Source organism: Notolepis coatsorum (assembly GCF_963971535.1).
Source record: "Notolepis coatsorum genome assembly, chromosome: 17".
Taxonomy (NCBI): Eukaryota; Metazoa; Chordata; class Actinopteri; order Aulopiformes; family Paralepididae; genus Notolepis; species Notolepis coatsorum.
The window spans coordinates 37,406,482-37,418,921 of record NC_140181.1 but is presented as its reverse complement, the minus strand read 5'-3'; the positions used below and the strand labels follow the sequence as shown (position 1 = coordinate 37,418,921).

General features: G+C 46.5%; 1 protein-coding gene across 1 annotated transcript in view; it reads right to left on the bottom strand.

Annotated features, from left to right (window-relative positions):
• LOC311244009 (metabotropic glutamate receptor 8-like) overlaps window positions 1-12,440 on the bottom strand; it is a gene marked incomplete at its 3' end in the record, with an annotated part of 78,347 nt that overhangs the window by 32,244 nt on the left and 33,663 nt on the right. The window contains exons 4-5 of the mRNA XM_084333418.1: window positions 6,767-6,971; window positions 689-824 (exon numbers count right to left, since the gene is read on the bottom strand). Of these exons, the coding sequence (XP_084189544.1) occupies window positions 689-824; window positions 6,767-6,971 (341 nt within the window). The remainder of the gene's footprint in view (window positions 1-688; window positions 825-6,766; window positions 6,972-12,440) is intronic.

Below are 12,440 nucleotides of genomic sequence, written 5' to 3'. Positions count from 1 at the left end.
CAGTACGGCTCAATACATACAATTGTTAAGGGGATGCAGACCTGAGAAAGACGTTTGTCTTGTTTCCATCAGGGTCCCCCATTTTCAATTCATATAGACATTTATGACATACACAACATACATGACATTTATGGCATAGGGACATATAGGTATTTAGTACTGATACATTTGTGACATAAGCGGTATTCAAATATACAGTACTGTTACCCCTAGATCCTGACAGAGTATATACATATGATGGGGAGGGGACTGTACATTAGGAGGGGGTGGGTGGGTGGGAGTGAAATATACATACGGCGGGGAGGGAATATATACATGCGGTGGGGAGGAGACTGTCTATTAGGAGGTGGTGGGGGTTTTGGGCATTTACGGTGGCCAGTTTCGAATTGCAACCCCCGTAGGTGCTCTTTAAGAGCGGTTTTGAATGTGGGCAGGGATTCACATTCCTTTACAGCTTTGGGTAGGGCGTTCCACATTGTTGTGGCATAATTGCGAAACGTGTTTAGTCCCTTGTTTGAGCCGAATCTGGGTTTAACATGATTTGTTGAGCTTCCTCAACAAATAAAGGGTCATAAGACCCTTTATAATCAAGACCTCAACACACCATCATGATAAGACCCTTTATAATCAAGACCTCAACACACCATCATGATAAGACCCTTTATAAAGAAGACTTGTAGGGGCTTACGTTGAGCCGCAGGTTATTGGTCCACTGCCCGATGACCCGGTAGCCAGGATTGCTGTGATTGGTCATCTGGAACTGGAAGATGTCGTATCGACCCGGAGCATCGCCATTTTCATTAAACAGAACGCCAGTACCAGCACTGCCTACACACACACACACACACACACACACACACACACACACACACACACACACACACACACACACACACACACACACACACACACACACACACACACAAACACACACACACACAGCGATAGAGAGCTTGAGTAACCCATGTGACTGGGATTTGAATCAGTCATGTTCTGGACCGCAACCTGTTGAGCCACCTTCCACACACACAGCCCCCCGCCCATGAACTATTCGACATACAGGTCAGTTCAGTCACTTCTCCTGTCTGAGGTCAGATGTCAAACGTCACAGTCACCAGTGTGTCACTGTAATAAATATCTGTAATTGTATCTTGTAGTCACAAGACCTAAACATATTCCTGTAGATTAGATTATAATTTATTGTCATTGCACAGCACAAATACTTGTGTAGTTATGTATATATATAGTGTGCAACAAGTTAAGTTAATCTAAAAGCAACAAGGTAAGTTAATATGAGGAAACAATGTAAATTAATATGAGGCAACAAGGTAATATGAAGCAACAAGGTAAATTCATATGAAGGAACAAGGTATGTTAATATGAAGCAAAAAGGTCAGTTAATATGAAGCAACAAGGTTCAGATGATTTGACTTCAGATAAATTAATGTAAATTAATGATCCATCTGGATCCAAGTTGAATTCACTGGCCAACCTTGATATTTTCTGCAGTGTTACTTGTAATACATAGTGAATTCCTCTCCTGTGAATTATTCAACAGGCAGCAACACTTATCAAGCATCACTGAGCTTTTGGCTCTGCTCCCTCAAAGGTATTCACAGTATGCAATACATAGCATGCATATTATCATACAATATATAAATATATCTCCAGCATAGATACGCACATTGTATAAATATATCTTCAGCATAGATACACTATATAAATCTATCTTCAGCATGTATACACTATATAAATCTATCTCCAAAATGCACACACTATATACATATATTTCCAGCATAGATACATTGTATAAATATATCTTCAGCATAGATACACTATATAAATATATCTTCAGCATGTACACACTATATAAATATATCTTCAGCATGTACACACTATAAATATATCAGCATAGATACACTATATACATCTATATTCAGCATAGTGTAGATACACTATATCAATCTATCATACACACACTACAGGAGGTTAAAGGTCAGGGATCAGGTGACCTGCCGAATGCACCATTAGGCTCTACTTGCGGTCACACCTACTTCTGGTGGAAAACACAGACGCCATTCCTATAAATCAATATTGTATTTGGCAGAATGCTAACATTGTTTGATATGTACGTTTTGTAAGGGCATCAAGTTAAGTCAAGCCATTACTTTTCAACACTGGATGCCATGAAGTGTTGTGAAAAGTTACATTTTATCTGTTTTCAGGGTCCTTCAGTCTTCTCTATGGTATTTCCCCATTCAGCTGTAGGATATTTCTCCATTTCCATACCTGAATTTAATATTACGCTTATGAATCTATGGGTGACCTATAACTAAGAGGTGATGGGTATTTCTTGGAATGTGATAAGTCTTCAGCATGATTTATATATTTTTGTTTATTTTGTCGATTGTGAACAAACCTAACCCCTGTTTATCCCCAAGTTGTTTTCCTCCAAAAAGCGGTGTGGCCCGATCACAGACCAGTGCTGATGACACTGGTCAGAGAGGGGGTGTGGCCTCAGAGAGAGGGCAGGGGTCTGAGAGTGAAGTCTAGTATTTCTAGGTATGCGTGATCAGTCTTTCATAACAACCACCAAATATTCACCACCTCTCTACCTCTTCACCCCCTCTCCTCTCCTCTCCTCTCCTCTCTACCCCCTCTTCTCTCCTCACTACCCCCTTTCCTCTCTCTCTCTGTGCCTGATGATTCTAACATAGTGGAGTTCCCAGTTCTCTAACAGCTCTCTCTCTCTTTCCTCCCCCTCTCATTCTCTTTCCTTATTTCCTCCTCTACCTCAGGGGTTTAACAGAGTGGTGTTTAGTTCTCTGCCAGATGTCTGCCTTCAATAATTCACACTCATGTTTCCTCTGCTGGATCTATATGTCTCCTATCTCTCTCTCTCTCTCTCTCTCTCTCTCTCTCTCTCTCTCTCTCTCTCTCTCTCTCTCTCTCTCTCTCTCTCTCTCTCTCTCTCTCAAATGCAGCCTTCACAGAGACACAGCTTATAAAAGAAGGAAGGGTCATTACATCAGAATACCATCGTTCTATGCTCTGCTTGGTGTCAGACTTTGGTGCCAGTTCTATTGAAGCCTGTATTCAAATTCTAAATATACAAGCTATCTGAGGAAATATACACCAACCAATATATAAAATGTTAGCTAGTTAACAATGCAACAAATTGCTGATGATTCTGACATCCGAGGTAATAACCTGTTTAAATTATGGGTCATAAAATGGCTGATCCCATTCAACTCAACGTTGGCCGAACTGAACTGTTTCCACACTTCAGCACCAATGTGCGTTTACGCACTACACATGATGGCGTGATTACCATTCCTTCTTTTATAGTTTCCTTGGTGACACTCCAGGATGCTATCCTTATGACAATATAGCAACTGCTAACTTAGCATAAGAAGTAGGGTTGGGTACTGAACTCTGTACTTTTTATTTATTTTTTTTTTAAACTTTGGCCATTCCCCTGGCTCTTTTTAGCGTTTATCGCATTTATTCTGGTCAAGAATGACCGACAGAAACAGGCTGAAGGGGTACAGATGGGGGGGAAGACACTCTGGGAAAGGCATGGCTGCAGTCCGGGATTCGAACTCGCTAAACCCCAGATCCGTGACGAGCACGGTTGTCCCCGGCGCCGAAATAGCGCTCGAGGTACGTGGTGAGCTACTGGAGCTCCCCGAACTCTGTACTTTTAAGGTTACCAACCGAATTACGTCGGTAGTACCGAGTACCGATTCACGTTAGATCAGGCTATGTGGCCAGGTTGGGGCAGATCACACACATATATTTTGGAAGTGCCAAAAGATGAAGGAGTTTTGGGAAGGAATGTGGTAAATATTAAAGAGGATACTGGGATATGAAGTGCCTAAGACAGGTCTGGTATTATATCTGGGGAATCTGACACAGGAAAACATACAAGGGGGGACAGATACCTGGTGAAGGCACTGCTAGCAGCCAGCAAGAAACCCATAACAAGAGCATGGTACATGCTGGACCAACCTACAAAGGAGCAGTGGTTGGGTATAGTGGAGGAAATATACAACATGGAACGCCTTACGCATATATTGAGGGTACAAGAGGAGAAATTTGGGTTGAAATGGGGAAAATGGGTTGAATATAAAAAAGTTAATGACACTACAAATTGGGAGGGATGGAATTCGAACATGATGTTACATTATAAATAATGGAGAAAAGCCCACGTGTCACATTGTTGTTTGTTTGTGCCATGTGTGTAAGTTGTAAAACAAACAAAAAAACTGATATTATTGATCTGTAATTGTTCTCTGGTGTTGTGTCTACAGGATTTTCAAACAGTTTTGAAATAATTAATCGTACTTGACCATCTTGGATCATTAGCTCTTCTGGTTTGGTAAAGTAATCCAAGAATTAACCCTCTGAGATTGGCAAATTGCAAGATTTTCAGAGGCTGTAGCAAACTAATAAAATGTATGCTAGCACGAAGATACTTTATGCTAATCTGAGAAATTCCCAGAACAGAAGTGCTCACCATCCAATCACCGAAAAATGTAATTTTTACAGAAAGCTCTAAATGTCTCTTTGGCCATGTTTATGCATTCTCAAGTGGTCAAAATGGTTAAATGTTGCACCAATACTATGTAACAAATGGTATGAACACAAAGATTAGGGAATGACCCCCATTCACTTTAATCATAATGTTCTAAGCATTTATACACTCTAAACTATCAAACCATTAATGGGCGCTATGGTAGACATCTATCTGGCCTTCACCCTCCAATACACTCTCCCCGTTGTATACCTAACACCTAGTCACCTTCTAGCCATTCCTTTGTGTCTCACCCCTCTTCCCTCCATCCGATCCCCCTTCCCATCTGAATCACCTCCCCATTTCCAGCCCCCATGTCTTATCATCCCTCCCACCTGGTCACCTGACCACACCCCTTTTGTCATTTATACATAAATGTATACATAAATTATAAATAAACAACCAACTATGACCAGCGAAATTATTTCCTCAGGCATTCACGACAGCGCCAAACCAAAACACAACCAATTACAGATGTATGACTAGAAAAACTTCAAGCTGCATCTCAAATTAATAGGCGGCTTCTCTTTGATGACCCTCCTGGAGCTCGGATAGGAGTGGGTCTGAGGCGGCCAGAAGATGTAGAGCGGATGTAGTTAGAGACCATTGACCGGAGGTAGGCGGGAGCCGTTCCCTTCGCCACGCAATATGCCAGGTCGAGGGCCTTGAAGCGAATTCATGCGGCGATTGGGAGCCAGTGCAGGTCCCTAAGAAGTGGGGTAACATGGGCTGGCTTTGGTCCGTTAGAGATCAGGCGGGCGGCTGTGTTCTGAATGAGTTGAAGAGGTTTGGGGGCAGTAGTCGGTAGACCAGCAAGCAGTGCATTGCAGTAGTCAAGGCGAGAGATGACTGTTGATTGGACGAGGAGTTGGGTGGCTTCTTTTGTCAGGAAGGAGCGGATCCTTCTGACGTTGCTCAGGAGGAATCTGCAGGTTCTGGTTGTTGTTGCGATGTGAGTGGATAAGTTCAGCTGGTCGTCAAGGACAACACCAAGGTTCTTGGTGGGAGGGAAGGAGAGGAAGAGTTGAGTATCATCGGCATAGCAATGATACGAGAAGGCATGAGACGTGATAATGTACCCAGAGATTTGGTGTAGAGGGAGAACAGGAGGGGTCCAAGGACTGGGCCCTGGGGGACACCTGTCCGAAGGGGGCGGGGGGCTGACAGGGTCCCTCTCTATGATGTGTAAGAGCGGTCGTTGAGGTAGGATGTCAGCCATGTCAGCGCAGAGTCAGCCACTCCCATTCCTGCGAGGGATGCGAGGAGGATCTGATGGTTGACTGTGTCGAAGGCAGCAGACAGGTTCAGAAGAATCAGGACAGATGAGAGGCCCTTCGCTTTTTCTAAGTGAAGAGCCTCTGTGACCGCTATGAGGGCCGTCTCTGTGGAGTGACCAGCGACCCCGACCAGAACTGTAGGGGTCGCTGTCCACAACGCCCAGGACCCACCCGCCAGCTTTCCCACCCTCTAATAATGCCAATTGTATTAGTGTGAACGGCCAGCCAAGCTGGTGACAACGCCGGGAGCTGGATTCAAACACGCGAATCCAGCATCTCCGGCGTTGGTGAAAAAACGCAATCTCCGCTACGCCACCTGACCGCCCTAGTTCAAGGTTGCAGTTAGGAATGGGAGGATGTCTGGTGCTATGGTCTGGAGGAGTGGGGAGGGTAGCGGGTCCCGCTGGCATATAGTGGCCTTGGTGTCTGTAATGGGAGTAGTAGTAGTAGCAGTAACTGTAGTAGTAGTAGTAGTAGTAGTAGTAGTAGTAGTAGTAGTAGTAGTAGTAGTAGTAGTAGTAGTAGTAATAGTAATAGTAATAGTAGCAGTAACTGTAGTAGCAGCAGTAGTAGTAGTAGTAATAGTAGTAGCAGTAGTAGTAGTAGTTGCAGCAGCAGCAGTAATAGTAGTAGTAGCAGCAGTAGTAGTTGTAGTAATAGTAGTAATAGTAGTAGTAACTGTAGTAGCACTAGTAGTAGTAGTAGTAGTAGTAGTAGTAGTAGTAGTAGTAGTAGTAGTAATAGTAATAGTAATAGTATTAGTAATATTAGTGACTGTAGTAGCAGTAGAAGAAGTAGTAGTAGTAGTAGTAGTAGTAGTAGTAGCAGCAGTAGTCATAGTCAAAGTAGTAGTGTAACAGAGCAAATACAGTTAGTATAACTAAGTATAACTACTATATATAGTTAGTATAACTAACCATTAAAGTTGACAGAGCGGATGTAATCCAGCAGGAGGCGCCCCTCTACAGGGTCCATCTTGTCGCAGACACCCATGGCTCCGGGACAAAGGTCCTGCAGCATGCTGTGCAGGGCGTGGGCCATGGCGTACACCGCATCAATCACAAACTGAACCTTACCCTCCTGCTCGTATGGAGAATCTCTACTGATACGCTCCTCACCTGACAGGGAGAGAGAGAAAGAGAGAGAGACAGAGAGAGAGGAAGAGAGACAGAGAGAGAGAAAGAGAGAGAGAGAGAGAGAGAGAGAGAGAGAGAGAGAGAGAGAGAGAGAGAGAGAGAGAGAGAGGAGGGGCAGTGAGTGACAGTCGTCTGACACACGTTGTTCCTGTTATATTTGATATGTTTATTTGTTTTGTTTTGTGCTGATATTGTTTACAATCAGCTTTGGTATGTAGTGTGACGAGCCTGGTGGTGTTCAGACTCGCCACAGTTAAAAAACAAACAAATTTGAATGTCCACACAAGAGCAATATCAATCAATAAGAATATTTATTGATTATGGGTAGAATTCAGTTCGATAGGCAAAGAGAATGGTTGTAATACAGTCCGATGGTCAAAACTCCTTCAATACTCAGAGTAGTTGTCCGGTCCAGGGTCAGTACACAAGGGGGTTTCTCAGCCAGTCTAGGGTCCAGTACACAATGAACACCTTCTCGCCTTCACCTCTCCTCTCACTACCTCTCACCTCACAAAACTCTGAATATAACAATCTCTCTCTCAATGCAACAACTCCAACCTCACCTCCACTCAACTTATCTCTGACTAACCTAGTGTATTTGTAGTGTGTGTGTCTGGGGTGTGTGCACGTGATATGTGGGTGAACTAATGATGCACAGGTGTGTTCTATCAGTACTAATCAGCTACCTAATTGTTTCTACTCCTTCCGTGGCAGTAATATCTCCCTTCCTTCACATATCCATGAGAGGGGGGGATGATCTGCCACAGTAGCTATATCTATGTTGTGAGGACTGCACCTGAACAGGTGTCTCAGCCTCATAGCTCCCCCCCAGAGGTTGCGTGGCGCTGTCACTCAGTCCTGACGCACACGTTTCCCTAGACCAGACCTGGGCATTGGATGATTCTGACCGGCCCGCAAAAGATTACATGATAATAATAAAAAAATTAATAAAAAAATATTTATTTAATATTTTTATTTATTAATTTTTTTTACTTTTTCTTTTCATGTCAACGTTCACACGCACAATAATATATTATACGCTTACCTAGGATTTGACTTGATTCAACAACAAAGCAGTCGGGGCAAGCCGAAAACGGTCGAAAGTGTGGTTATTTGAAGTTTGGATTATTTTTTTCACAACTGAGGTAGGTAGATAAAAATTTTAGAGACTAAAGTACAGAAAAAAGGTACCGTTGGGTACCGGTATCGATTCACAGGTACCGGTACCGTATCGGTTCAAATGTGAACGGTACCCATCCCTACTGAACACACAACTGCAGGGCAAGGGCATTTTTGCTCATGAAATGCATAGCCATGTGAAAGCCTTCATGACAAAGTTGCAATTAATTTCAAGGCAACTAGGCAGCAACAATCTCAAACACATGAAAACCCTGAAAGAAGTCAAACCATCAGCTGATCACCGGCACAGGTACTCATCCATGTTGGGAGCACTGCATGATGAATTTTCAAGGCGTTTTCAAGATTTCAAAAAGGTTGAGGATGAAATGCAGCTGGTTTCCTCTCCCTTTACCTGCAGTGTTGATAGTTGTTCAGCTTGAACTCATTGACCTGCAGTCTGATTCACTACTGAAAGAGCACTTTAAGTCAGCATCACTGCTAGAGTTCTACTCTGCTCTCAAGGAGGAGAACTTTCCAAACATGAGGAGACATGCTCAGAAGATGTTGGTTCTCTTTGGATCCACCTACATATGTGAACAGACATTCTCAGTCATGACGTTTACCAAGTCCAGGTACAGATCCTCTCTCACTGATGAACATCTGGCAGCTGTGCTTCGCATCTCCATCTCAGACATGCAACCTGACTTTGATGGACTTGTTAAAGCTCAACAGAGACTGGATTTCTCACACTGAATGAAAAAAAGAACTGAAGAACACTAAAATGTGGAAATATAACAAGTGAAATGGGACACTTGATATTTATTTTTTCTTTTTTTTGCACAGTTCTGAAAACATTAAATGTTTAATATAGGCATGTAAAGTAAAAAAGGCTACAAACTGGGACACTTTTCTTTACACAGTTCAGTGACATGTCTTGTTTATTTTGGCTATAAGATGATGTGATGTCTTTAGAAAGCTAAGAAAATCCTTGTTTCAATAGTATATGAAACTCAAAATGCCCTTTGTTATTAATGTTTCACATTTTGTTTATCATTTTGGAAATAAATTCTATTTGAATAAATGATATTTTTGAAAGATAACCTCACCTTTTAATTGCCAAATAATAACATACTGTTATGGTTTGTAACCGACCCCAATCGCACAACACAAGACAGGTATGAGAGTAAGCCAAGAACAGGGCATTTATTGAATACAAACAAAAAGCGGCACTGTCCCTTTAAGGGAGAACACAAAATACTGGAAACAAGAATTAGGGGAAATTGGCACTGTGCCTTTAAGAGGCGAGCAGGCTAAAGGACAGGGCCAGGGCAAAGGACAGGGCAGGAACAGGGGCTCTGGAGAGGGGAACAGGGACAGAGGCCCGGGGAGGCGGGCTGGAGACAGGGACAGAGAAAACAGGGTTAAGGCCTTGGACAGGGCGAGGGCCAGAGCTGCTTACAGGGATGGAGTAGGAGCGCGCAGGCTAGACGTCTGGAGTGGAGCGCGTCGGCTTGAAGAGCGCGCCGGCTCGGGGTCTGGAGTGGGGCGCGTCGGCTTGAAGAGCGCGCCGGCTCGGAGAGCGCGCCGGCTCGGAGAGACGCATCCTCCCGTAGAGGATTAGGAAGCGATGCGCGTCTGGAGTAGTAGCGCGCCGGCTAGACGTCTGGAGTGGGGCGCGTCGGCTTGAAGAGTGCGCATCCCCCCGTAGGATAGGGAGCGATGTGCGCCGGCTTGGAGAGCGCGCCGGCTCGGGGTCTGGAGTGGGGCGCGTCGGCTTGAAGAGCGCGCATCCCCCCGTAGGATAGGGAGCGATGTGCGCCGGCTTGGAGAGCGCGCCGGCTCGGGGTCTGGAGTGGGGCGCGTCGGCTTGAAGAGCGCGCCGGCTCGGAGAGCGCGCCGGCTCGGAGAGACGCATCCTCCCGTAGAGGATTAGGAAGCGATGCGCGTCTGGAGTAGTAGCGCGCCGGCTAGACGTCTGGAGTGGGGCGCGTCGGCTTGAAGAGCGCGCCGGCTCGGAGAGCGCGCCGGCTCGGAGAGACGCATCCTCCCGTAGAGGATTAGGAAGCGATGCGCGTCTGGAGTAGTAGCGCGCCGGCTAGATGTCTGGAGTGGGGCGCGTCGGCTTGAAAAGCGCGCATCCCCCCGTAGGATAGGGAGCGATGTGCGCCGGCTTGGAGAGACGCATCCTCCCGTAGAGAATTAGAGAAGCGATGCGCGTCTGGAGTAGTAGCGCGCCGGCTAGACGTCTGGAGTGGGACACTGGAAAACCTCCCGTAGAGAATTAGAGAGCGCACCGGCTGTGTCCCACTCCAGGCAAACGGCGACAGGTGGCGATGGCTGGCACCTCGTCTCACGCCGGAGAAGAACCAGCATACAGATACAGATAAGATACGGAACGACCCGACGAGGACTGGAGGGGAAGTCCAGGTATTTAAAGCCCTCTGGGGCGCTAATTAGAACACACATCAGGTGCGTGATGGTAATTGATACTTGACTTAGAAGTGTGTGTTCGGCACGGACCAATCAACACAGAATCCTCACAGTACCTTAAAGGAACGGAGCGAGGCAGGGAATGCAATAAATCAACAAAGTACCTTAGAGGAACGGAGCGAGTGGGTGGGAAGACAGGGAATTAAAGGTCCAGGGAACAGGTGAACCTCACAGTACCCCCCCCTCCACGGGAGCCACGGGCGACCCAAAAATACAGACAGAGGGGCAGGGGACATAAACAAGGCAACAAACAAAAAATTGGGCCATGCTAGCGGGGAAGCTACACCAAAAGTGGGGCTAGCAGAGGGACAGGGTAGCTGCCAGGGCACTGCTAGCTACAGGGCCTATGCTAGCTGTACTGCTACATTAACATAGAGGCTGCGCTAGCTGCCGGAGCTAGGCTAGCAGACAGGGCTGGACCAGCATGAGAGAACAAGCTAGCTGGAAGGACAGTCCTAGCTGTGGGGAAACTGACCTTGCTAGCTGACGGGGCAGTCCTAGCAGTGGGGAAAACTGACCTTGCTAGCTGAAGGGGCAGTCCTAGCAGTGGGGAAAACTGACCTTGCTAGCTGAAAGGGCAGTCCTAGCAGCGGGGAAGACTGACCTTGCTAGCTGAAGGGGCAGTCCTAGCAGTGGGAAAACTGACCTTGCTAGCTGAAAGGGCAGTCCTAGCAGCGGGGAAACTGACCTTGCTAGCTGAAGGGGCAGTCCTAGCAGTGGGAGAAAACTGACCTTGCTAGCTGAAGGGGCAGTCCTAGCAGTGGGGAAACTGACCTTGCTAGCTGAAGGGGCAGTCCTAGCAGTGGGAAAACTGACCTTGCTAGCTGAAAGGGCAGTCCTAGCAGCGGGGAAACTGACCTTGCTAGCTGAAGGGGCAGTCCTAGCAGTGGGAGAAAACTGACCTTGCTAGCTGAAGGGGCAGTCCTAGCAGTGGGGAAACTGACCTTGCTAGCTGAAGGGGCAGTCCTAGCAGTGGGAGAAAACTGACCTTGCTAGCTGAAGGGGCAGTCCTAGCAGTGGGGAAACTGACCTTGCTAGCTGAAGGGGCAGTCCTAGCAGTGGGAAAGCTACACAAAAAGTGGAGGCCAAGCAGAGGGACCGGGTTAGCTGCCTGGGCATGGCTAGCTACAGGGCCTATGCTAGCTGCAAGGGCTGCATTAACATAGAGGCTGTGCTAGCAGCCGGGGCTAAGCTAGCAGACTGGGGCCAAGCTGGTAGTAGAGGCCTGGCAAGCTGCAGGGGAGCTAACGAGGCTAACAGGGAAGCTAACAGGGGAGACTAACAGGCTAAACAGGGGAGCTAACAGGGAAGCTAACAGGGGAGTCAACAGGGGAACTAACAGGGGAACTAACAAAGGCTAACAGGGGAGCTAACAGGCTAACAGGGGAGCTAACAAAGGACAAACTCAACATACACTGTCTGTGCTGGCTGGGGTCGTCAACTGGTCGGGTCGTACTGTTATGGTTTGTAACCGACCCCAATCGCACAACACAAGACAGGTATGAGAGTAAGCCAAGAACAGGGCATTTATTGAATACAAACAAAAAGCGGCACTGTCCCTTTAAGGGAGAACACAAAATACTGGAAACAAGAATTAGGGAAAATTGGCACTGTGCCTTTAAGAGGCGAGCAGGCTAAGGGGCTAAGACTAAAGGACAGGGCCAGGGCAAAGGACAGGGCAGGAACATGGGCTCTGGAGAGGGGAACAGGGACAGAGGCCCGGGGAGGCGGGCTGGAGACAGGGACAGAGAAAACAGGGTTAAGGCCTTGGACAGGGCGAGGGCCAGTTTTGTCCGCCCTACATTGGCTTCCTATCCAAGCCCGCTCTGACTTTAAAGTGCT